Consider the following 23,662-nt stretch of genomic DNA (forward strand, 5'->3'; position numbering starts at 1 on the left):
GGCCTCGTTTGAGTGAAAAGTCTGGGACAGGACAAGAAGAGAAGATCTGGACTCCAAGTGCTTGAACTCTGTCAGCTCTCGGCAAGACCGAAATACTGCTACATACTTGGGAACTGCTGTGAATCCAGGCCGCTGTGAGTGAGTATGTAGTACCTTGTTTTAAAGCAGAAATTACCACAAGCTGCAGTAATCCGATTGAGAAACCCATTCAGAAGCGTGTCAGCCTAATCCTTTCATATCAAATACGCAACTAAATATTTATTTGGGGAAAAAAAACTCTGAAAACCCTTAATTTCAAATAGCTCTCCACTACAACTCCATAGGGGGATTTAAAAACAGCAAAGTATTAGACTGCTTCCTATTGTGTGTGAGGGAGGAGGCAGGTAAATATTACAAAACAGTTGTTTTCCTAAAGCCAAACACAGCACCACTGAAGCCAGCAGAGGTGCTGAAGTAGTAGAAAGCATATGTAGTTTTGCATTAAAAAAAATACTCCCCTCTCTGCTTGACAGGGAACTTAGTAATGACCAGGGCGTGTGACATGCTGTTCTTAAAGCAGGATGGCTAGGGTCATTGCTCTAAGGAATAAAAGGACAGGCTTTACAAGAAATTACCCTTTATTGGACCTAGGGATCTCTGAACTTGAGTGCAGTCCTGCGTGGATAGTTCAGTACTCCCCATTCTGGACTCCAATCTGGAGCTGTAGGTATATCAAGTCCTGCCTATGAAGACCAGCAAAATGCAGCAGGAGAGCACAAAAGCTCGCATCATCAGCCTTTCTGCTTGGGAAAACACGTTTGCTGCGTGCAGACACAAGCACAAACAGCTCCAACAGCCATATGCAGAAGCTTCACAGCTGGACTGGAAGGTCTTTACAAACACAAAAATCTCAAGATCTGGCACCTGGTGGGAGAGTTACAGCGAATGCCAGGAGGGCACCAGGGCTGCTGGCAGCTCGCAAGGGAGCACTTGCTGTCTCTGGTCACTAATGGGGACAGAGGGGCACAAGCATCTGAAGAGGGCAAGAGAAAGCAGGCAGCACTTACAGCCTCGGGTTCCTGGAGCACTGCCAGGATGAAGACAACATATTTCTGCCCTGGCTCCAGGGCTCTGTTCTCGAAGTTGTCGTAGTGCTTCATGTCCCCCAAGATGAAATGGGAGGGGAGGGAGCGAAACCGGGCAGCAATGTAGGGCTTGGGGAAGTCCAATTGTCGGGAGTGACGCAGACTTCGGCGTCGGAGCCTGGCAATGTCCTGAACAAGCTGGAGGGAGCAAAGGAACACTCTGAGCCCTGATGCCTTCAGCACCATCAAGGGAGCAGGAAGGGTGAGCCAAACCATCCCACTCAGGCTGGCCACACCATAGCTACTCAGAACGTGGAGCACAGACACCCCAAAACCACCTTCCCAGGTCACCATCCCACCCATTACAGCTGTTTCCTCTACGCCCACAGCTGGCTTCAGTTTCATCCACACTCACCTCCTCCAGATCCATCTCCTCAGGGCTGCCCAAGGGGTTGAGGAACTGTCCTCCCCGGGACTTCCTTAGAGGCACCACCACAATGTAGTAAGCCCTAAGAGTTGGGGATAATCAGAAGAAATACAAGGAATTGATCTCCTCCGAGCCACAGCAGAAGAGAGTGCATGCAATGATGCAGAAGGCTAGGTTTGCCAAAACAGCCCCACTGGCTCAATCCAGCAAGCCCCTTATTTTTACTTTAGCACAGTTGTAATTGATGCTCCTGGAGCAAGCTTGAATTCAGTGGCAGCCCCTTATGACATGTCTCCTTATCTACTCCCTTTGCATTTCTCTGCCATCCCCTGTTAGCTCTGCAAAATGGCTCCAAAAGACAAGAGTCAGGCAAGGCTACAAATGCAGGGAACGCACTCCCTGCCACTGCCCTTGCGGATTTGTACTGTGGACTCCAGCCATCAGGGCTGACCCCCCCCCAGCATGAACTGAGACCCCACATCTGCAGTTTAACAGGAACCTACTGGACAGGCACAGAGCTCTTCACGTCTGGGAGAATCACCACCACGTTGCCATCAGCATCAGGCTTGTGGGTCACCTCTGGCTTCTTTGATAACATGTCAGCAGCTGTCCAGGCAGCAACGTTCTGCTGCAAGCCACCCATGCTATTGCCCCGGTTCATGAGAACAAAGTTGTAGAACGTGCGGGGCTTCAGGTTGGTGATGAGCTTCTTGGTGGTGCGGCCATCCACATCAACATTCAGCCCGTTGTACTGGATCTGTGGGAGGTGAAAAGGCAGCGAAGCTGTACCATGAGCAAGGCTAATAATGCTCAAGCAACCAAACTCCCTCCTCCCCACTGCTCTGGTCTGCAGCGAGGGGCACAGCTTTGGCAGGAATAGAACACAGGAATAGAAGGCACATGTGTGGGGAGCCGTCTCATCTCCTGTGCCCACTGCAGGGTCCCCAAGCATAAGGTAGATGCAGACAAAAGCCTTGAGATTTGAGACTAGGAAAGAAATTTTTATTCAGGAATGGGAAAATTGTGGTAACTTGCCTAGGGAGGCAGTGCTATGGTAACAGTGGTGGGAATGCAACCCAACAGCCCTGATTTTTGGCCTACCTCCCTGTTGTAGTGATAAACCATCGTCTGCCCATATCTGAGGCAGGGATTCAGAATTCCTGCCTCTTACAACCTCGTACTCAAACCAAGAGACAAGACTCCCAGGGAACTGGGAAGAAGCACAGTTCTGACCCCTCCATTTCACTTGCCTTGTATGGGGTGGGAGAGTTGTAATTCTCAGGAAACTCCCAGCTCAAAAGGACAGATGTCTTCGTCACCATCTTCACCTTGAAGTTTTTGGGCAAAACTGCTGAGAGAAAAGTGAGGAGGAACAGGAGATAGGAGAAGAAAAGGCAGCAGAGGGAAGGAAGAGCAAGAAAGAGAAGGAAGAGAATGTCAGGCACTGGCAAAAGGGTCTGCCAGGCTGGGTCTGGCTGCTGCTGCAGGGATGGAAGACCTTGCTCCCTCCTCCACACTTTGCTCGTGTTTTGCCAAGGTCCATCTCCCCATGCTCCCTGTCCCCACGCCTAACCCCAGGGAGGGGTGAGGGAGGGTGCATGGCTTTGCCCACACACTTATGGGTCTGGGTGGCTGCTGCAGGAACGAGGTGCTGGCTTTCTGAGCATGCTCAGGTGAGGAAACCCATCCCAGGTCACGTTTTGAGGGTTTTTTTTATTTTTTCTGTTTTCTTTTGGCTGTTTGCAAAAGCTGAAGAAAATGCTCTTCCCACCTGTATAGCGACTGGCCCCCCACTTCAGGTGCCAGTGACAGAAGGGTGTCCGGACTTAACTTAGAAGAAAGTGGTAAAAGGGACTTACCTGGCACAAGGCAGATTGGAGCTGAGGGACTGAGTGTGAAACCGGAGTGCTTTCAGTTACTCACGAGCCTGGCTGAGCCTGGCTTGACCTCTCCAGCTCTCTGCCTCCCGGCACCAGCCCCGGGTACAAGGGGAGAGAGAGGGAGGAGAAACCGGTAAGTCCTACCTTGATCCAGCTGGAATGTCCGATACTGGACCGTTGGGCTGTATGGCCCGGGGCCTTTACTGGTGTGAGCACGGATTTTAACATCATAGGCAGTGTTGGGTTTGAGGCCGTTGAGGGTGTACGAGTTCTCTGGGGAGGGGGGCAGGTCTTTTTCCAGCAGGTTGCCGGGAGAACCAGCTTCCCGGTAGGCCACGGTGTATTTGACGATGGCTCCATTTCTCTCGGCCAGCACAGGGGGAAGCCAGCCAAACTGGACCGACATGGATGTGATGTTGCTCGCCTCGAGGATTTGGGGGTAACCCTTGGGGATGTCTTCAGGGGTGGTGAGTTCCTGCACAGCTTCCTCCCCAAAGCCAGCCCGGCTTTTCACGGCCAGCTTGAAAACATACGTGGCGCCCTTATGTATGCTGGGAGCGGTGTACTTATCCTCCAGGGCCGTGAACTCCAAGGTAGCCAGGGGGTCGACATCCTTGCGGCCAAACTGGAGCCGGTAGCCCATCACCTGGCCTTCCGCATCCAACGGAGGCTCCCATTTCACCAGAAGAGTGTTCTCTTCTGTCTGGTGCACAGACAGGATGGGCTTCCCTGGGACTGGGAGAGAAGAGAGACACCTCCAGTCACACGTGTGGCAGAGCGTGGCTGGTGAGGAGATGCAGACTCTTAAGCTGTGGCAACAGGTTCCTCAAATCAGGGCCAAGGTTTCTTTCAGCTCTACTCTGTGCACTTTAGTGTATCCCCTTGTAAATCAAGCTGCTGCCACCCACCAGTGGTGGGACAGGTGGACGGTCTCTATCAAGCTCAGGAAACGAGGTGCACTGCCAGCGTGTCAGCTGTGAGGTACTATCATGTTTCTGGATTTATTTTCTTCCCTTTCCTCAGGATGGGAAGGTATGCACAGCTCCTGCCTTACCACGGGACCACGGAGCCTCCCACAGCTGGGAAGAACAAACTCGGGTTTCCTGACTCCCAGCCTCCCGGCCTAATCCCCCCAGCAGACTGCTTCCCAGGGCAGTGAGGAAGGAACGCTGGAGTCCCCCAGACTCCGATCCTCTCTCTCTCTCCCTCCATTACGCAGCACAACTCATGCAGAAAGAGACGGGAACAGATTGGCTCAGGCTGGGAAGTCCAGAGCAGCTGAGGGTGAAGTAATGAAGGATGGGAAAGAAGTCTGGGCAGCCCCAGGTCCTGAGCAGCGGGCACGAGGCCAGCAAAGAGAGTCTGGCAGCATCTGATCACCCAGTTGGGTACAGAAAGAAGGAAGCACGGAGAGGATGGAAATGGTGCCCAAAGTCTGTGTGAGGCAGAGGGCAGGGAGAGTCGCTGGTTACTCTGTGCAGTTTCCCCTCTGGAGGAAGGGAAAAAGAGAGCTGAATGCTGGTGTGTTTTCACTTACTCCCTCCTTAACCTGTCAGTTAGTTCCTCCACATTTGGGGGGCTATTGCGGGAGATCAGCAGTGCTGTGCCTCTGTCTAATGAGCCTTGGCACTGCCCGACCGCTAAGCAAATCCACAGCCACAGTTAAATGGCATGTGTAGGCTCAGAGGTTCCTGAAGCTGGAGAAACCAGAGCATTAATTCCAGCAGCTCATGCGTCATTTACACTCAGCTCCACTATTAGAGATCTAATTTCCTTCTCTCCGCCTTTCTTCTGGTTGAACAGGTGGAGGAGAGAGATGGAGTTTGGAGAGATCCCGGCCCACTCTCGCAGCGTGAGTCTGGCCAAGCATCGCCAGGCTGGAGGACTGTAGCACGACTCATGAAGCAAGCAGGAGGGAGCTGGCAGGGAAGGATGCTGCCTGTGTCAGGGATCCTGGCAGAGTCAAACTGGGGAAACCACTCGGCCTGCTGCACCGACTGACAGCCGAACACTGGGATGAGGGGTAGCCTCTGAAACAAATGCTTTCTCCATTTCAAACTGCCAAAGAATGGCTAGGGAGCAGTGCTGGGAGAGTCTCCCTTGGAAATGCTTAAGAAACACATTAAGGAGAAAATCAGTGACATTACCTTTATGTTTTGGGTTTTATCACAAACGTTGCTATAATCAGCCGAGCTTGAAAATATTACATTTGCACAGCAAATACTGTTTGGAAGGAAGGTGAGAAGAAAGCACTAGGGGTGTGTGTGTGTTTTATTTTGCAATTGGTTTGGACACTAAGGGAGAAAACTGGATGTATTACTGTATTTAAATTCAGCCCCGAGCCCTGAATGATAAAGAAAGAAATCTCTCCTCTCAGAAGGTATATTGACTCAACAATGCAAAGAAGGTAAGAATGATACAGAGCCATTTGAAAGGTTTTGTGGGTTTGTTTTTTTAATAGCTATTTCAAGTTGGGGGAAATTGAGTTTTGGGTAATAGTTGCTGTGCTGGAGAAAACATCCCTCTGTGACTGATCACCTGCTCTGCAAATCCTAATGGGGAGAGATGAGGGAGGGTGACAAGGGAGGGAGGCAGAGAGAAAGGCTCCGGAAGAGAAAAATGAGAAGAGCAGAGAGCCTCGGGAGGAAGGAAACGAGAAGAGAGCACCAGGGAGCTAGTGAGAAAAAAAGGGGCAAAGCTGGAGGGGGACGAGAGAAGGGTGAGCGAAGGAAAAGGTTTAACAGTACACTGGCACGACAAGGCGTGAGGACAGGAGCCTAGATGCTGACATCCAAACGCACCCTGCTGTAACGTCTACAAGAGCTGGTGTCCTAGAAAGCAACCTTGTTCTTTTGAATACTGTTCCCTTAACTAGGCAGGAGAGGCAAGAGAGGACGGGAAGCCTGAAATCCCATTCGCTTGTCTGAACACAGGAACATAAAATGAGATGAAGATGTGAGTCAGGGTAGCGAAAAGGCAAGGGCATGGAGGGCAGCCGCGGCTCCAGCCCTGTGCGTTTCGGGCCAGGGCCCCTAAGCCCTCTCTGTCCTGTACACTCAGTGGAGTGTTTGTGCTGCCTCCAGAGCCTGAGCAGAGGTTTCCAGATTAATTATGCAGTGCTGACCAAAGGCCTTCGATCCCTGCAAAGGCAGAGAGCCATGTTCTTCCAGAAGCAAGGGATGGTGTCAGTTTATGCAGCTGCTGCAGGCAGGGTGAAGATGACTACCCCAAAACAAATAAAACAGCTAGGGTTGGGAAGTTAGTGCACAAAGAAAAGAAATAAGAAGTGGAGAAGCCATCATCTGACAGCAGGAACAAGAGAATGAGCACAAGCAAAACGGGGTGAGAGAAGGTAATGGCAGTCCAACAAGAGATGGGCTGGATGAGGGACAACTCCATGTCTAGGCACCATAGCCTCCCTCCATTGCAACGAAACCCATCCCACACTGCAGAGCAGCAGTTTAGTCACTAGAGCAGAAACCACAGGAATGCAAACACTGACAGGACAGGTGGAGTGTCTCCTTTCTGCCTGCAGCACAAACTATTTGGAGGAGTAACGGATACCCTGTTGCCCTTTGTCATTCCTCTGTCTGGGCCCTGCCACCCCAGCTCAGCACCACATCCTCTGAGGCTGACAGATACTTTGCCACGAAGAATAGGTCAAAGGGAGCAATGAATCTGGGTGGTATGTGCAGACAGAGCCCAGGTCCCAGAAATGCTAGCGAGGAAAGGTCAATACTGCCCGTACTTTTCCCTCCACTAGTCCTGAGTAAAAAGGGGACTTATATTCAGAGACAATAGTAGAAGAGTGGGCAGTATAAGCTACCACTGTCTGCCCACTGCTTTTCAGATCTTTGCAAGTCAACACCACGACCACAGACCTCTGGCTCTCCTTCTTCCCGGGGTACCTGTGTGTGCAAACCATCAAAGTTACACAGCCTCTCCACTGTCAGACCAGGCAGAGAGTCTCTTTACATCTGGTGCACTGGAATTTACAGCACAAGAGATTACAACCAATTAATTAATCCTCTGTTGCATTTCTGGGTGTGTCTGAGCTTTCTGCAGCACTTGACAGAAAAGTGTGTAATTTAGTGAGGGCTACAAGTGAGGAACGAAGGGGTTTCTGCCTTCCTAGAAGTAATTCTGTATTCGGGGCAGCACAGCATTTGCTGCAAGTCTGCCCCTCATGAAGGGAGTGGGATGAAAGAAGCCAAGTCTGGAGAAAGAGCTTTTCTTGGTTTTAGGAAACTGGTGAATCCCAACAGTTCAGGAAAAGGCTCTTACCTGCACCCTTTGTGGTGACCACTTTCGGTTTGCTGCGAGCACCATCTCCCTTCATGGTGTAAGCGGCTACGGTAATGGAATAGGCAGTCTCAGGCTGGAGCCCAGCAATGATCATTTCCTGTTTGCAAGATTCCAAAGGAAAATCATGTAAATGTTCAGGTACATACACACGGGTAGATCTCTCCTCCTTGCAGGAGTCTCAGGCCTTTTCTAGCATGCAGGAACATTCACTGAATCTGAAACCAGGAGATGCTCTGGGGCAACTGGGTAGATGTGGCAATCAGCAGGAGGATGAGAGCCACGTTTCCTTAGCGAGAAGCACGCACACCCTGGCTGCAAGCAGTCCCTCTGTAAACACAGCATGTCCCTGCAGGGCCCTGGTTCAATGCCTTCTCTTCCAGATCTACCTCTCACGCATTCCCTATCTCAACACAAACTGCTTCAGCCATCAAAATGCTGCTGCGCTCTTCAAAGTGCTCCTCGTCACTATGCGGTCTCAGAGGAGGTCTCAGCGGTTTCAGGGAGATTACATTTTTTTCACCATTACCCCCTCCCTCCTCTTCTCAGAGATATTTTTTAATGCCTTCATAATATTAAAGGGATTGCTTTAACGCAAAGTGCAAGGCGACATTTTCTGCTTGCACACTAAAGCTCCCTGCTAAATCCCCAACACCCTCCTTCCTCCATCCTCTATCAGCCTCACCACACCTGGCTCCCAGGAGCTTTTGTTAGAAGACTGGCCTCAAGAATAGCCCTTCCCCGTGAAGTATTCAGCCCTTCAAAGGGCTCTGTTGTAAAAGGAATACCCGTACTACATCAAACAGGATGACAGCGTATGCAGCAGGGTTTTCTCCAAGGGCCTGAAAAGGAGGGAGATGTGAACTTTGTGCATGTTTTATGGCCTTCCTCTCCCTCACCCCCCCGCTGCCCCTTTGTGCTTTCAATATTAAATCTCAAGGCAGCACATGGGAAGAATTTGCTGGTCCTGAAAATATCTGTATTGCCCCCAAAGCTGAGCAGGGAGTGGAACAGCAGAACTTTAAAACAGCGGGATTTTGATCAAGAAGTTTGGAAGCCGTTAGCTACAGAGACAGGTCTGTCTTCTGGAAGTCAAGAAACCCGTTCTGCTTTCACACACTTGCTGCTGAGTTTTGTTAAGAATTTAGGCACGAGACTTTGCCTTTCACAGGCCTCAGTTTATCCATCTGTAAAAGAGAGGTCCCTCACTTTTGCAGGGCACTTGGCAATCGCTAGGAGACATGAATACAACCAGTTTAGTAGTGCGTTATCTTGGGATCACACCATTCCAAGAAGGAAATGCTTTCTTTACTGCTTTGTAGCTGTAAGGTCACGAAAAACATTTAGCATTTTAGCAGAAGTAGCAAATGTCGAACAGCCAAGCTGCTTTTAAGGTCTACTTAAAAGTGCCAATAGTGATTCAGAGCTTTGCATCAATGAAGTATCTAAGAACCTTGGCCCTCTGAGGGCACAAAGCATTTCCTCGTGCCCTGATAGCTTAGGACTTAGGGGGCTCTCAACACCCAGCGCTTTCCAGCCTAACCATGTTTTTCAGCCACAAGCCAGGGGTGCTCGCAGACCAGCCCATCTTTAAGTGTATGTTCAAGGTAATCCCAAATCCAACGTCCCATCTGCTTCCCCCAGGAGGAGCAGCGGACTCATCCCTCCTTCAGAACCGAGGGGAAAACCCTGCAGTCCTGCTGCGTGCTGACGGATGACACAGTCACACAGGGTGGCAGAGCAAAGTGAACAGGGTGGGGACAATGTGTGGGGACACCAACAACAGGCTTTAAAACAGGCACACTGGCACTGCAAAAAATAAAGGAAAAGGAAAATATCACACCGCAACAGGGAGTGGGAGAAGGGAAGGGACAGAACCAGGATGGGAGGGTTTTTACTTTTTTACTTACGTATTCAGCAGTGTCATCTGTTTCCCACTGGGCAGAGAACAAGAGAGGTTTTGCACATGAGAATACAAGAGGGGAAAGAAGGGAAAGACAGAGACACAGCATGAGGAAGGAGTCCCTGAGCAAGCAGCCACACAAGGTCAGAAGTTACCAGGCCAGCATGAAGGAAGAAGTAGAGTGGGAGAAATTAGTAGATTCCACTGTGGCCTTTGCCTGTCTTAAAAGACTTCCCAGACACAGGGAGGATGGATGGTATTTAGTTCAGTGCTGGGACTGCAGTTCATACTCTTCCACAACAGCTACTGTCTGGGAGTGCAAATGAACTGCAGAAAGACAACATATACCTTGTCATGGAGACACTCATCTCCCTTCTCCAGCATTATGTTGCTTGGGATGAGACAAGGAGCACCCACCCCCTGAAAGCTTCCGCGAGAAGAGACCAGAGTAGGAGGCCAGTGCTTACCTGGGCGTCAGCCAGCATGATATCCTTGATCTGGGGCAGCCCCCTGGCCTCTCCGTTCTCCATGCGGACATAGTGGACCTGGTAGCCGCGGATCTGGCCATGCTGGCGGTTCTGGACTGGAGAGCGCCAGAACACTTGGATTGCGGTGGAGTTCAGGACCTCCACCTCCACTTTCCGAGGCGGCGCACTGGGCACTGCGAGGAAGGGAAGGAAGGGCTACGAGTCACTCGGCGATTTCCATCTGGAGCCTCTCACTTCACCTATGGGACATACACACCCCAAATCTACAGCCCCAAAAGGAGGGGGGCACTTAAACTAGACATGCCGCCATCTGTCACTGGCCTTCACTCAGTGAAACAGGGAAGGAGTTCTGGGGGATCTCATCTGCATGGCTCGGAGATACGCATGGAAACAGGTCCATCTCATAGTCCAGCCACTCTTCCATAGGCTTCTTTGTCCCCAGTTTGCTCAGACGGAAGAAACCATACAGTTCCAGCTCACATCCTGAGGGTAAAGCCACTCTCTGATGCACCAGACAAGATCTGGTCCTGCCTGTGGGATGTCAGGGTGGAGAGGATGCCGAAAGGGACTTGCCCTTGGAGCAACCTGGTCTCCCAGGCAGGGCAGGGGGATGCGGTTACAGCCGCTGTGTCATCTCAAGACAGGAAACAAGAGATGTCCAGGATGAATTTGGGCTGAATTTTTGGAAATAATAATAATAATGGGCATAACAGCTTCATCTGCTAGAAAACCATGCTTAATCTGAGCAAGGTATTCTACCCATTTGGGTACGTCCAGACACTCAGGGGAACAGGACCCACACTGGGGACAAACCTCTAGCTTTTTTAAAAAAATCTTTTTATTTAGGATGGAGGAAGAAAGTTTGGAATTTATTTTTAAATTTTATATTTATATTTTAATATTTTTCATTTACTTGACCTGTATTATCTGAGGGTTCTACCTCACCCTCACAGGAAGGGTGCTCTCCCTTCAAGCACACGTTCACATCTTTTCCTGGTTTTATTTTACTGTAGAAATGCCAGGGAAATTCAAGCTTCGTTGTTCCTGTTCATGCTAAAAAGTCTCAGAGCTGGGCCACTGAACTGGAGTCTAAGCTGCTTGTCACTGAAGGATTTTTTAAACTTTAACAGAGATCCTTCCTTTCTACCACTAACCAAAACTCTGACTTAATGAGGAGTTAATAACAAGGAATGTGTGGGAAGAACTCTTAATATTTTAAAACAGTTTCTGGCAGCAATCGTCTCTGATTTCATTTCCTTGCTGCCCCAGCTGCCTCCTTGCTCGCTAAGAGCATCTTTTCAGGAGAAGTGGCGCAGTCAAGGCTGAGAGACTTGATATTAAAAAAACCCAGAAATCAAAGCCAGCCCCAAGCCTGAAGCAGGGAAGGACGACCCTTGGACCGCGGATCCTGGGGGACCCAGGGGGCAGCAGCCCCTTGGGCGGAGGCTGTGCCGAGCCCGGCAGCCTTGGCTCCTGCACCACACAGGCCAGGAGAAGGGACTGGCCACGTCCCCCCCAGCGTGGGCAAAGCCCACTCCAGGGACACGCATTCACCAGGGGGCTCAGGAGAAAACCAGAAACAGTGCAATTACCATCTTCATCTGTCCGGACGATAACCGGCGAGCTCTCCGGGCCCGGCCCCACCTCCGTATGAGCCACGACAGTGATGCGATACTCTGTCCACTTCTCCAGGGACTCCAGGAGGATCTGACTGGTGGTTGGGGGGATATCATTCACCTCCTTAAGTTCCGTGTCCTCGGAGTCCAGCGCTCGATAGTAGACGCTGTAGCCAGCCAGGATGCCATTTTGGCTTTCAGCCGGAGGCGGCCGCCAACTTACCAGAATGGCGGTGGATCTGGTGCTGACGCATTTTACGTCTTGAGGGGGGGCAGACGGTTCTACGAGGGGGGAAAATTCAGGAGGGAAAGGGAAGAGGAGGGGAAAAAACAAAAGATGGGAAAGATAAAAGAAAAAAAAAAAGGAAAATGATAACAAAAAAATCTAAAATAAAACGTACAAAAATTTGGTTTAGGAAGATAAAATTAAAAAAGGAGAGAGCTTTTTGTTGTTGTCTTTTTTTTTTTTTTTGTAAATGAAAAGAAAAAAAAGCCAACGGAAATTGAATGGGGCATCAGAACTGAAATGTTATAAAGCAAAGAACTGAAAAGCAAGCGGGCTAGCCAAGAGGGGTCCTGCTGCTTCCCCAAAGTGTGGCTGGCACAACACTAAGCACCCAGCTTTACTCTGCAAAAGACCCTTTCCTTTAGCTCCCTGGTTTACAGCAGTCTGGCAAATCCTGCCCTGGCTGGTAAAGCACTTGTTTCCAAACCGCAGTCTCTGGGATCTTGAATTTCTTTGAAGGGATCTGTGAAAAGTGAGTAAGAAGAGCAAATCTTTTGCCAAGAGGCTTAAATGGATGAGTCTGTACCTCCAGATGGAAGTTATTAGCTGTCCACAGACTGAAGAAGGCAAAACCCCATGGTGGAAACGCCCAGGACACTGCCAAGTAGTGGTCCCCAATGGGTTTAGACAGAGGGGCTTTAGAGGAAAGACTTGCAAATGAGCAAGGCACAGGGCTTCTTGAGGTACCAGATTTTCAGAAGCAGCAGCCGGTCTAACTCCCACTGCACTTGCTGCCTGTACTGCACCAGGGTATTCCCGAGAGTCCTGGGAGCACACCTTCAGAAACGCGGCCCCATGCAGCTGCCTGTTCTCACGGTGGCAGCAGCTAACTGTCCAAGGGCTGATTTTCAGGAGATGGCGAAGGTGTAAACCACAGCTTTCTAGCACAGGGCTGCTCACTTTGTGGTGTTTACTGAGCTGCAGTAGGTAATTTTAGTGCGGGCTGCTCAGTAGGACGCTGACACCAGCTCTGTCAGACGCTACGTGCTGGGGCACACACTGCCATGCCACAGCCGTGCCTTGAGATACAACTGCAAGAAGCACAGGTTTGTCGACAGAGATGCCACAGGTCTCAGACCTTGGCAAACTTGGGACAAAGAGTCTGCCACTTCTGTAACCCAACCATAACCTGGGCACCTGGGGAAATCTTAGACCAGACTTCTTTCAATCACTAATTACAATCAATCAGCCCAGGCAAGCAGAGAGAGTGATACATTTGCAAGGCTAATCTGCAAACGCAATCTCAGCCCATACAGTCAAACTGCAATAAATAGCTTTTAACTCTCTGCAGACACTGCCAGAAACTGGGGCATCTTTATAAGCCCCCAAAGCATCACCTGCAAGAAGCCTGGGAGTTGGTAAATGCTGGTTACCATTTCCCATTCCTCTGTTGCTTTTTAATCGACAAAAAGCTATTTTACCAAGGAATGATTTTTTCAAACCTCTTACTCCCATCCCTGAGTCACAAACAGACGTTTAGCCCCAGCTTGCCTTGAGGACTCTGCTAAATCAAGTCATACTTTGCCCAGTTTGCACTGGACTGGAAACCACATGCTTTGCCTGTGCCTCCATTAAACAGAAGTGGGCTTTGCAGAAAGTGTAATGATAGTCCTCACACTGCAGAGCTGAGCACTCTGTCCAGTAGGACGTTCTGGGTGCTGTCCTCCTACTTTCATGCTTTACTTTGCAGCATTTTGGCTGTATTTAAAATGGCAGAATGAAACCCTTATCCTCAGAAAACCTACTGCAGAGAGTGACGATCCCTAGCCATGGCTAGCCACGCAAAATAATACAAAATATGTCAAACAAACAAAACCAAAAGGAACAAACTGGAAAATAAATCATAAATCAAGCCAGTAATTTGAAACAACAAAAAAAAACATCAGAAAGGAAATCATAATAATAAAATAATACTGATACAAAAAGTGACTCCTTCCAGAACATTCCCCGTCTGTTTACCTACCTTCCACGCTTCAACTGCTAACTTACAAGACTTTCTTAAGAGAAAACAAGAGAAACTGAGCTGCGAGGCCAGACCAAGCTCCTGGTGGGTTTCTGCACATGACTGGCTTTTAAAATGCCACCCTGCCCCACCGCTAGCCCCCCTGGCTGAGTTACTCCCCCTGCCAGCAGAGCCCGAGCTCCCGCAGCAATGGCAGTTTTGGAGCCCAGTCTGTTCTCTTCTGCTAAGCCACCTGCACAGGGACCAGAGGGCTGGGCAGCAGGTTCCCACTGCCGGATTCCCCTTCCCTGTAGCTCTCTCCATCTGCTGTGATTGACATAGCACCCACACCCCAGAAGCAACTCGAGTCCCTTTCAGCGTATGGAGGAAAAGACTCGACCCTCCTCCAGTGCCTGCCATGATGCTGTTGGCTCCTTTTTTCTCCCCATCAGGGGCTGGTAGTATTAAAAGCCACCTTTCCTGCTTAGCAGTCCAGCCAAAGCCAGCACGGCTGAGAAACCCACTGCAGAGAGGGTCTGACCTGACCTACCCTTTCCATCCTGAAACTCATTATGAAAGCCCCAGTAAGCAGAGCTGCAGCTCCGGCTGGCACCTGGGTTCACTGTTTGCACTGGCAGCTGCTGTGCGTGGCCACGCTCGCTTGCTCACTCACCCTCTACGTTCCAGCACAGGGACCTACCAAGAGGCCCTTTTGGGATGGTTTGCACTTTCTCTGGTCAAAAAAGGTGGGGTGGGGGTGGGGAGTGGGTGGGTGATGGGGGAGAAGGCCCAGATCCCACCCCGACTCCCTCCCCGTCACTCTCATCGACTACAGCACCTGGATGAAAACAGCCACCAAGTGCTGGCTGGCCATACTGGAGACGCATCTGGGGAGTTCATGGCACTGCGAGTTTCCTTCACAATCCAGCCCAACCTGCGTGACCCTGGAGACGTGCGTGTGTGGGGACAGCATCGAGAAGGTGGGAGCTGTATGCACGAGGCGAAGTACCACAGCCCACACCAGGGGCTCTCAGCTCACCTCTGCAACAAGCCCCTTTGCTGGAAAGGGAGCCACAGTGCAGACAGGAGCCCCCCCAGCCAGGAGACGACCATCGTTGTTTGCTGGCCCGTTTTTAGCAGGCAGACAGCTCTTTGGAATCCCCCCTCCCTCTGGCTCCAGGACATACATGAGCGTGTGCAGATCCACACACGTGTGTGTGAGCCTGCAGCGACAGGGTGGACTGTATTTGTGAATCTGCTTGAGACCAGCCAGTACTCACCTGAACTGCATCTTTTACATGCTTTAAAGTTGACTGTCCAAGCCACAAGAATGACCCTTACTGACCTTGTACAATACAGTGTTTTTTAACCCTTTAGGTACCATAGACTTTGTATAAGTTTTGTTCACTTTATCTAATGTAAGGAAGGGGGAAGGGAAGGGGAGCAGAGCTAATGGGTGGGGGAAACATCCTTTCTTGGGAAGGAACACAGGGTAAGAAAGCCCCGTTATTCCTCTACACCTGCACATGCAGCCTCACAGCACCCACCCTGCCACCCCTGTCTGTCGACACGTGCTTTGCACTCTCACATTTCCAAGTCGGAGAGCTGCCAAGGAGCCCTGGGAAGGTCATGGCTAGTTAGAAAGGGCAAACCAGCTTCCTCCAACCATGAGATTCTGCTGGTTTTACAATCTACGTCTCTGGTACTTGAAGAGTTAAAACCCAGCTACTTCAAGAAGAAAAAGATACTTTACCTTTAGTTTAATGGATTTTACTTTGGTTATGATGCTCAGGAGGAGCCACCCTGACAGGGAGGTGGAGGGTGTTGTGCAGAAAGGTGTGCAATGCGGGGAGGGCTGCGGCATGCAGGCACATGCTTGCCAGCTGAGCTAGGAGGGGAAGAGTACTGAACGCCTCAGCAGGCTGCGGGAGGACGAAGGAGGCTTTGCTGTTGCAGAGACAAGATGCCATCGTGGTGTGAAACCGCTCAGCGAGAGACAGACAGACAGAGAGCAGGGAGCTGGTTTCATCGGGCTGTGAGAGCATGCAGGCAGGCAAGCAGACAGCAGAAGAGAAAAGAAAGAAGAGCCATGGAGCGGGCCGAGGAGGAGCTGAACGGAAAAGGAGCTGCAGAGGGAAGACACAAAAGCCTGTCCTGAGCCAGAAGGTCTGTGAGCCGAAGGATGTCGCCCGGACCAGGGAGAATTGACTCGTTCCTCCAACAGCCAGCCAGGAAAAAATGTTTCACCATGTTACAGGACACTGACAGCTCCCAGCTGACGTTCTGAAGAGCGTTAAATTAATGAAACTACCCCTATGAAAGCTGAGCTACAGAGAAACAAACCAGGCCTCATTCTGGGCAAGTGCCGAGTTACAAAAAGCCCCAAAGCCTTCCCCTTTCCCAGATCCCCTTCTCCTCACCCTTCAGGGAAAAATTTTCAGTGTTACTAAGCCCTACTGCCATCAGCTCCCACACCCCTCCTTCCAGCCAGTTTTTATTGACCCGGAAAGCACAAACCCTCTTTTCCTCCCATCCCCACAAATCTCAAGGAGGGAAACCCCTTGAAAAACAGAAGCAGAGTGTTTTTTCAGGTCCTTTCAGTTCATTTCCCCCCACCCCACAGTGGTGCTCCCTCTGACAGTACCATACTGGGATCAGAACCAGCAGATTTGCAGCAGAGTCAGGAAAGGATTTTCTTTCAATATGTAGAGAGAATAAAGGGGAAAAAAAGGGGAAGGAAAAAGGGTAAAAAACATTTGAAGGAAGGAAGAAAACAAAGTATCTTTGAATGGACTGGAGGCCTGAGAAAGCCCCAGTAAGGAATTCTGTCTATGCAGAAACAGACTCCCCTCTCCTCCCACTCCCTGGGGGGAGAGAAAGAAGGAGAGAGACAGGGGAAAAGAGAGACAGCAGGATGTGACAATTAAAACGGAAAGACGGGGCAGGCACCCAGCTGAGAGCCTGCTGCTCTCCCTTGTTAAGGACTCTGAGAGATGGGAGCAGGCACTCTCTCTCCTCACACTGGTGACCAGAGCCATTTCTGAGTTAGTTCTGCTCCCGGCTACTCCAAACTGCAGCGGAGTGATTTAGTAGAGATGAGAGGAGACAGAAAACACAAAGAACAGCTGCCACAGCCACTCATGCAGTGAAAAAACACCTCATTTAAAAGCAAAGATCTGTGAAAAGCCCAGGTTGAAATATTGCCATCCAGGGTTATTGTCCCCAGGGCAACAGCGAAGGGAGACAATCCATTAAACTAAAACCAGCACATTTTGGTTGCTTACACTCCATCCTGGTGTCATTAATATCCCCCGCCCCAGCTCCACATGACTCCTCTCTCCCCCTCTGCCGGAGCCCAAACGGGATCGTTCCCAGCACTTGCTGGGCCAGCAGGCCTTCCTCCCTGCGGCTACCAAGTCGCTCACAGAAAAGAGCATGAGGACCGCTTCCCCAAAGGCTGCTGAAAATGCTGGGACTTTTGATTAATCACCTTCCCTTCTCCTCTTCCTCCTGATCCCCCCACTGTCTCCCCACTCCATTGCTTGTGCCCCCCTTCCAGACAACTGCTGCTCAGTTTCTGCCAGCGGACAGGCAAGCTGCTGCACCACGGTGGGCTGCCCTCCTCCCTGAGCATGCTCAGCACCACGGGCCAGCGCAGCCCACCAGCAAGCCCTTCCCTGCTCCCCACCCCATCAAGTGGACGGTGCTACCTGGCCTCCCACCGCCCCCGCCCAAAGCATGCACTGGCTCTGCTCCCTCCTTTGTATCTCAGCTCTCTGGGTCAGCAAAGGGAGAAGGGAGCAGGTCCCAAAGGTGCCCCGCTCCCCGCCGCTGCCCACCTCCCTGCAGAGGAACCCCAGAGGTGTGAAATGCCGCAGCACCGCGAATGTCCACCCCACAGCTCCGTACCCCTGTGCCCACCATCTCTGGTTCCCTGACTGTCTTCCCCTCAGAGAAGGGTGGGAAAAGGAGAGACACCTACTAGACTGCAAGGTGCGCTCCCTGACCTCCGGGGTGAAGGCCCCCAGGCCCAGAGCCGAGCGGGCGGCCAGACGGAAGACATACTCAGTGTTGGGCTTCAGGCCTTCCACAGTGAAGGAGGTCGTTGGCTCGAAGTTCTTCGGCACCTGAGATGGGCGAGGGGGAAGAAAAAAAATAAAACCAAACAAAAAGGAGCAGAGGCGAGCCCTGCCCAGACACCTGCCCTACTCCCCTCACTCGGCCACCTTGGGGAACGGAAGGTGGGATGCTCCTCAGCGTCCCAACCCTTTGTGCTGCTTCTCTCTGGACTCACCTCCCTGCCGTGGTCTCCTTCCTTATAGAGGAGCTCATACTTCACTATGATCTCCTGGCGGGGAGGGCTCCACGACAACACGATGCTTGTCTCCGTCTTGGCTTCTGCTCGGAAGTTCATCGGCTGCCCGGGGACTGACACAGAGAAGAAACCGATGGGGTAGAGGAGGAAGGTGAGAGACAGGAGAAGCCACATTAACTTGGCTAATTAGAAAACTCCTATGCTGTTTTCCTCAAAGCCTGCGTGCAAATCAGGAGCAAACTGCCATGCTGCAGAGTAGGCAGCCCTTCCTTTAAAGCACTGGAGGGTTAAATCCCACTGCAGGACTCAAGCATGTCCAAAGCTGCAAGAGTCCTGCTGGATCATATGCCTCTTTCTTGGCACTGCAGAATCCAGCCCTTCCCACTAATCCCCAGTACTAAGGGATTCTGGAAGCGGGAAGCCCCTGAGCAGCCCGTTGAGGATGCAGGGTCTCCTCACCAGCACCCCTCGCCGCAAGCGGGGCACTGAAAGCATGCTGGGCCACAGCCTGTGGTACAACACCTTTCGTTCCCAGCTCAACACATCTGGCAAATGTGGCAATGGCAATGGCAAATAAGGCTCATCCCCCGCTCATCTCCGAGAAGGTAGTTTCTGGGTACTTTAGGAAGAGTTAAGCTTCACTACTGCCTGGACAGTGAGTGTTTTTAGGTCTATTAAAGACATTTAGAAACTGGAAGCAACAAGATACCTCACTGTGAAACATGGCGCAGCAGGAATGGATTCTCTTTGCTTAATTGCTTGCCCTACCCATTTAAGCAACAACCTTTCCGAGAAAAAAAACAAATCGGAAATCATGCACCAGGCCCTCTGGCTCCAGCCACTGGACCAAGCTTCCTCCCAGAAGGTTACTTCTGTTTTAACCAAATTGAATTAATAAAGACAAAAATGCTCTGGTGACACCGCAGCCACAGCTGGATAATGTCATGAGCCACCACCCCACCTCCCGCAGCCCAGTGCCTCCCAGGACAGTGACACAGGTGCTCACCTCCTTGCTGTGTCTTAACCTGGATGGGGTCAGAAAGAGGCCCGTCTCCCACGGAGGTGAAGGCCAGGACCCGGACTGTGTAGGTTTCATCCTCCAGAAGGCTGCCCACTGTGGTCAGGAGGCTGTCATCCACGTTGTGCTTCTGCCAGTTACTGACGGGTTGATCAGGCTCCATGGTGTAATACACCCGATAGCCACGGATCTGCCCATTGGGCTCCACCGGTTCCTCCCACTGGATTATCATGGTGGTGCTGCTCAGCATTCGTCCCTGCACGTTACGGGGGGCACTGGCAGGAGCTTGTTCCCCAGTGCGAGTGACCACTGACTCGCTGGGAGGCCCCTGCCCGATGCTGTTGACTGCAGAGACCCAGATCTCATACTCAGAGTTGGGGCTGAGCCCCCCAATACTGTAGCGTGTGGTGGTGATGTCCTCTTTGATCTGATATGGTCCATCCTGGCTTTTAGACTTGTATTCAATGACATAGTAAGATACAGGGTCTGGATTTCCAGAGTCCCAGGTGATGGTGATACTTGTTGCTGTTGTCTCTGTCACCACTGGCGTCCCAGGAGCCTTGGGGAGTGCTGAGAATCAGGAAGAACAGACATTTAAAAAAAAACCACATATGCTGAAATGGTGCCTAATTGGGCTAGTTAGGGCTTGTAGAAGCCAGAGGCACAGTACTGATCACAGTGCGGCAGTTCAGTAAAGTGCTGCTGAAATATTATGAACCTAGTTATACACTCTATTATCATCCTTAAACTGCTCCATCAAAAGGGAAGTGTTCAGCTAAACATCTGGAATCATTAGCACAGACTTCAGCTGCACATCCGCCAGCTCACACGGCAGTAAGGAAAAGCAGTTTGGCAGGAGCTCCTTCCAAGCACGTAATCACATCTTCCGAAACAGTGCTGGCAGCCCGGCTCCGGCACTGCTGAATCTCTCCATGTTTAGCGTGCACGTAACGGCACAGCGCTGACTGTGCTCTCCAGAACAAAAAAACCTATAAGTACTTGGGAGTGCTTCCTCTCAAGCCACAAACATGTGTTAATACTCATCTCCCCTGCCCCTCATCCAGAAGACTACCTTTGGAGCTTGCTGGAGACAGCATGCTAAGTGTCAGACACCTTTAACAGCAAGCTTTATGTGTTTTCCTTACTACACACTTCAGACCCTTTCCAACCTCATCTTCTCTAGACTTGAGCACCTCTAAAGCTCTAACTTCTTTCATCTTCTGCCTGGGAAAGATTGCAGATGCTTACACACAGGAACATAAGGGGGAACAGAATACAGATACAATGACAAAAGGCAGAAGGTACGAGCAGGGCAAGATTCCCCGTCTGAGGAGACAGGACAGCTGGAAAGCAGAAGTAAGGTATCTGACACAGTATCTTTTGAAGTTGACAGGGTAAGAGAGGGAAAAAGGGGAAGGAAGAAAATACTCAGGGAAATAAAGAGCGCCTTAGCCCAGTCCCAGGCAGCCTTCTGCTAGCACGTGAGCCCACTCCCTCTGCAAAAGCTCAGGATGTGTCGTGGCAAGATTCACTAGTCCCTACTCATTTCTACTGTCAGACCTTCCTTAGATCAAGCGATACAACAGGATTGTTCTTCCTTAGCCCTCCCCTTCGAAGTATTTCTCCTCCTCTTCCCCCCTCCCCACCCACATCCTCTCCCACCCTCTTTCTCCCCAGATCCCTCGTGGGCAATGCCATCACTCAGAGCAGACACCAGCTCATACAAAGAGCTCTACACTCACCCAACCACAGGGGCATCCTGCTTGGGTTTTAATACTCCCCTGCTGAGGACAGAATAGATTGAAGATTGCACCCGTGCTCCTCTTGGGAATTGCTAGCTGGAAGCTGGGGTTATTCCCCTCTTGCTGAGGCAACAACAGCCGCTAAGATGCTGGAACTAGGCTCTACTGCAAGGGTACACATGCCAGAGATCCTCAGGGCCTTGGCTGAATCTCTAACCTTGGAACAGGATGGCATGCAGGCTTCAAGCCATCCAAGGCTCCTTGCAAACTGCCCAGCCAGCCTCATACCCCAGGACAGAAACAAGCATGCAGGGGTTTGAATCAGAGTTTGCTTCATAACAAACAGCTCAGTTGTCTGAAAGCGAGGAAACATCTCAAGCCACCAGCTTCCCATTCACTGTGGATTTCTTTGTGTGCGGGATCCCCAAAGACGCCTGCACAGACACTAGCACATGGCACTCATGGTGCACAAGTGTGTTTTCCTGCTCAAGCTCATATACCTATGCATGTACATACAGGCTTGTAACAACATGGACGTACATACATGCAGCCAAGCACCCACATGCCCATACAGTCACGTTGTTCTTTCTTCCATGCACACACACACTCATGCACGACTACCTTTTTACATGCATAATTACATCCCCACACTCCTCATGTGCAGATCAGTCACAGGCTCACCCCATGCAGATGCACAAAGACACAAGCAGAAAAAGGTACCCACACAGTCACACTGTGACATTCCCACTCATGCACCGGTGAAGGCTGACAGGCACGACCACAGATCTACAAAGGCTCACATGCATAAACATGACATGTGCCCACTTTTGCTTTGCGCATGTGCTCGGACACTCTGTTACAACTGTGCACCCAACACATGCCTTGCACATATATACACCCATGCAGCAGCTCGCACGCTTGTGCATGCACACTCCTACAAACATGCAGTCAGGGAACCCACGCACTCGCTCACGCAGGCGTGCTCACACTCTCTTACATTTCACCGTGATCTGAGCAACGGCTTCTATGACTCCCAGACTGGACATGGCCACACACGTGTAGTTGGCTGAGTCCTTGACATCCGTGAGCTCCAAGACATTACGGCCCACAGGCATGTCATCTTCAGGTGTCAGGTCCTCTGCTCCCTGCATCCACTTGACGTATGGCATGGGCGAACCCACGGCCACGCAGGTGATGTTGACATTGCCACCAGGCATAATCTCGTGGCTGACGGGCAAGATGGAGAAACGTGGGGCCACACGGCGAACTGTGGACGAGACGCACAGAGGTAACAAAAAACAAAACAAAAACAAAAACAAAAACCAAAACAAAACAAAAAAGAAAGAAAGAAAAGAAAAAGAAGGGAGAAAAAGAAAAAGAGCAAAAGATAATTTAAATATAGATGGGGTTTGTCATCATTTATTTTCTTCCTTCATTAAAAACAAAACAGAAAACAAATGAACTAAAAAATCAAAAACAAAAACCAAAAAAATTAAACTCCAAATAAATTTTTACTTCACAAACAATATATAGAATATAGACATAAAAGCGGTATTTCATAGCAACAGGGTTCCATTGATCAAGATTAGACCCATCACAGCACAGATAAATACACAAAAATTTATTAGCAATTTCTCATCTTTACTGGCAAGAGCTGGCATGGCGTGCGTCGAAAAATCTCCTCCACAGCCGCTGGGGCCCCCAGCTCCCCGCACCGCACCCCGAGAAACCTGCTCCTCCCCTTTTCCAGCGGAGTCTGACTGCCGCAACACCTCCTCCCACAGCAAAACCAAACAGCCCCTCCACCACCACGGCCATCTCCAGAGAGGGGCCCGAGCCCACCAGCCGCTCCCTGCCCCAGGGATGCTGCAGAGGCGGGGTGGTGGCGAGGAGGCGGCTGTGATGGAGATGGACACTTCTCGAGATTTTGCCTTTTTGGACCCAGAGAATTCAACAAAGAGAGAAGTGTCACGTCCCCAAATGCCAGAGAGACACCACTTGAAAAGTAAAGAGGTAAAAAATATTTAAAAAATGGAGGAGAGGGAGTCCCCGGAGCAGGACAGAATTTAGTTAGTGTCTGCGTGTGAGAATCGTCCAGGGGGAGGCAGTCCCTCTGGAGCGAGAAAGAGTGTGGAAAAGATGAGAAACTCTAATGAAATTTTTGTGGTTTTCGGGTATAGAAACCCTAACGAAGCCTCTTTAAGATCTGACACGGTTCCATCGATAGATGCAGCTCTCAGAGTCACAAACATCATGCAAAATAGGTAAAAAAGAGAAAGAGAGAAAGATAGAAAGAGAAAGAGAGAGGAAAATGCAGAGGAATATAATTTATGGGCGGCTAGCAAATGCCCACATGGATACTGAATAGAAAGTGAGCAACAGAGAAAGAAAGGAGAACAAGAAGGGGAAGGGAGAAAGAAGAGAGAGAAAGAGAGGGAGGGGAGGGGGAAACCCACTTTAATGCTGCATACTTTTTCTAGCTGATGTGACCCAATGTGGTGGCTCACATTGTCACATCTCAGCCCTGGCGGAATAATAAATAGAATAGAATTAATAAGAAAAACAAGGTAATGAAAATTTAACGTTGAAAAAACAGTGACATGTTCTGTGCATCTCCTTAGCAGAGAGGTGGATGCAGCTTCCAGACCTTACACAGTAAGAACATGGATGCAGAGGGGG

At 50.5% G+C, this 23,662-nt stretch overlaps 1 protein-coding gene across 10 annotated transcripts in view; it reads right to left on the reverse strand.

Moving 5' to 3' along the window:
* PTPRS (protein tyrosine phosphatase receptor type S) overlaps window positions 1–23,662 on the reverse strand; it is a 162,485-nt gene that overhangs the window by 26,047 nt on the left and 112,776 nt on the right. For 6 of the 10 annotated variants that reach the window (XM_055708136.1, XM_055708130.1, XM_055708131.1 and 3 more), the window contains 13 exons: window positions 21,981–22,250; window positions 19,230–19,811; window positions 18,203–18,336; window positions 17,891–18,035; window positions 11,657–11,962; window positions 10,044–10,237; window positions 9,584–9,610; window positions 7,656–7,773; window positions 3,516–4,106; window positions 2,742–2,839; window positions 1,995–2,248; window positions 1,480–1,573; window positions 1,047–1,262 (listed from right to left, as the gene is read on the reverse strand). In XM_055708136.1, the coding sequence (XP_055564111.1) occupies window positions 1,047–1,262; window positions 1,480–1,573; window positions 1,995–2,248; window positions 2,742–2,839; window positions 3,516–4,106; window positions 7,656–7,773; window positions 9,584–9,610; window positions 10,044–10,237; window positions 11,657–11,962; window positions 17,891–18,035; window positions 18,203–18,336; window positions 19,230–19,811; window positions 21,981–22,250 (3,029 nt within the window). The remainder of the gene's footprint in view (window positions 1–1,046; window positions 1,263–1,479; window positions 1,574–1,994; window positions 2,249–2,741; window positions 2,840–3,515; window positions 4,107–7,655; window positions 7,774–9,583; window positions 9,611–10,043; window positions 10,238–11,656; window positions 11,963–17,890; window positions 18,036–18,202; window positions 18,337–19,229; window positions 19,812–21,980; window positions 22,251–23,662) is intronic. The other 4 variants (XM_055708138.1, XM_055708135.1, XM_055708137.1 and 1 more) reach the window with 2 other exon arrangements.

This window comes from Falco cherrug, chromosome 4, assembly GCF_023634085.1.
Source record: "Falco cherrug isolate bFalChe1 chromosome 4, bFalChe1.pri, whole genome shotgun sequence".
In the NCBI taxonomy this organism is placed as follows: domain Eukaryota; kingdom Metazoa; phylum Chordata; class Aves; order Falconiformes; family Falconidae; genus Falco; species Falco cherrug.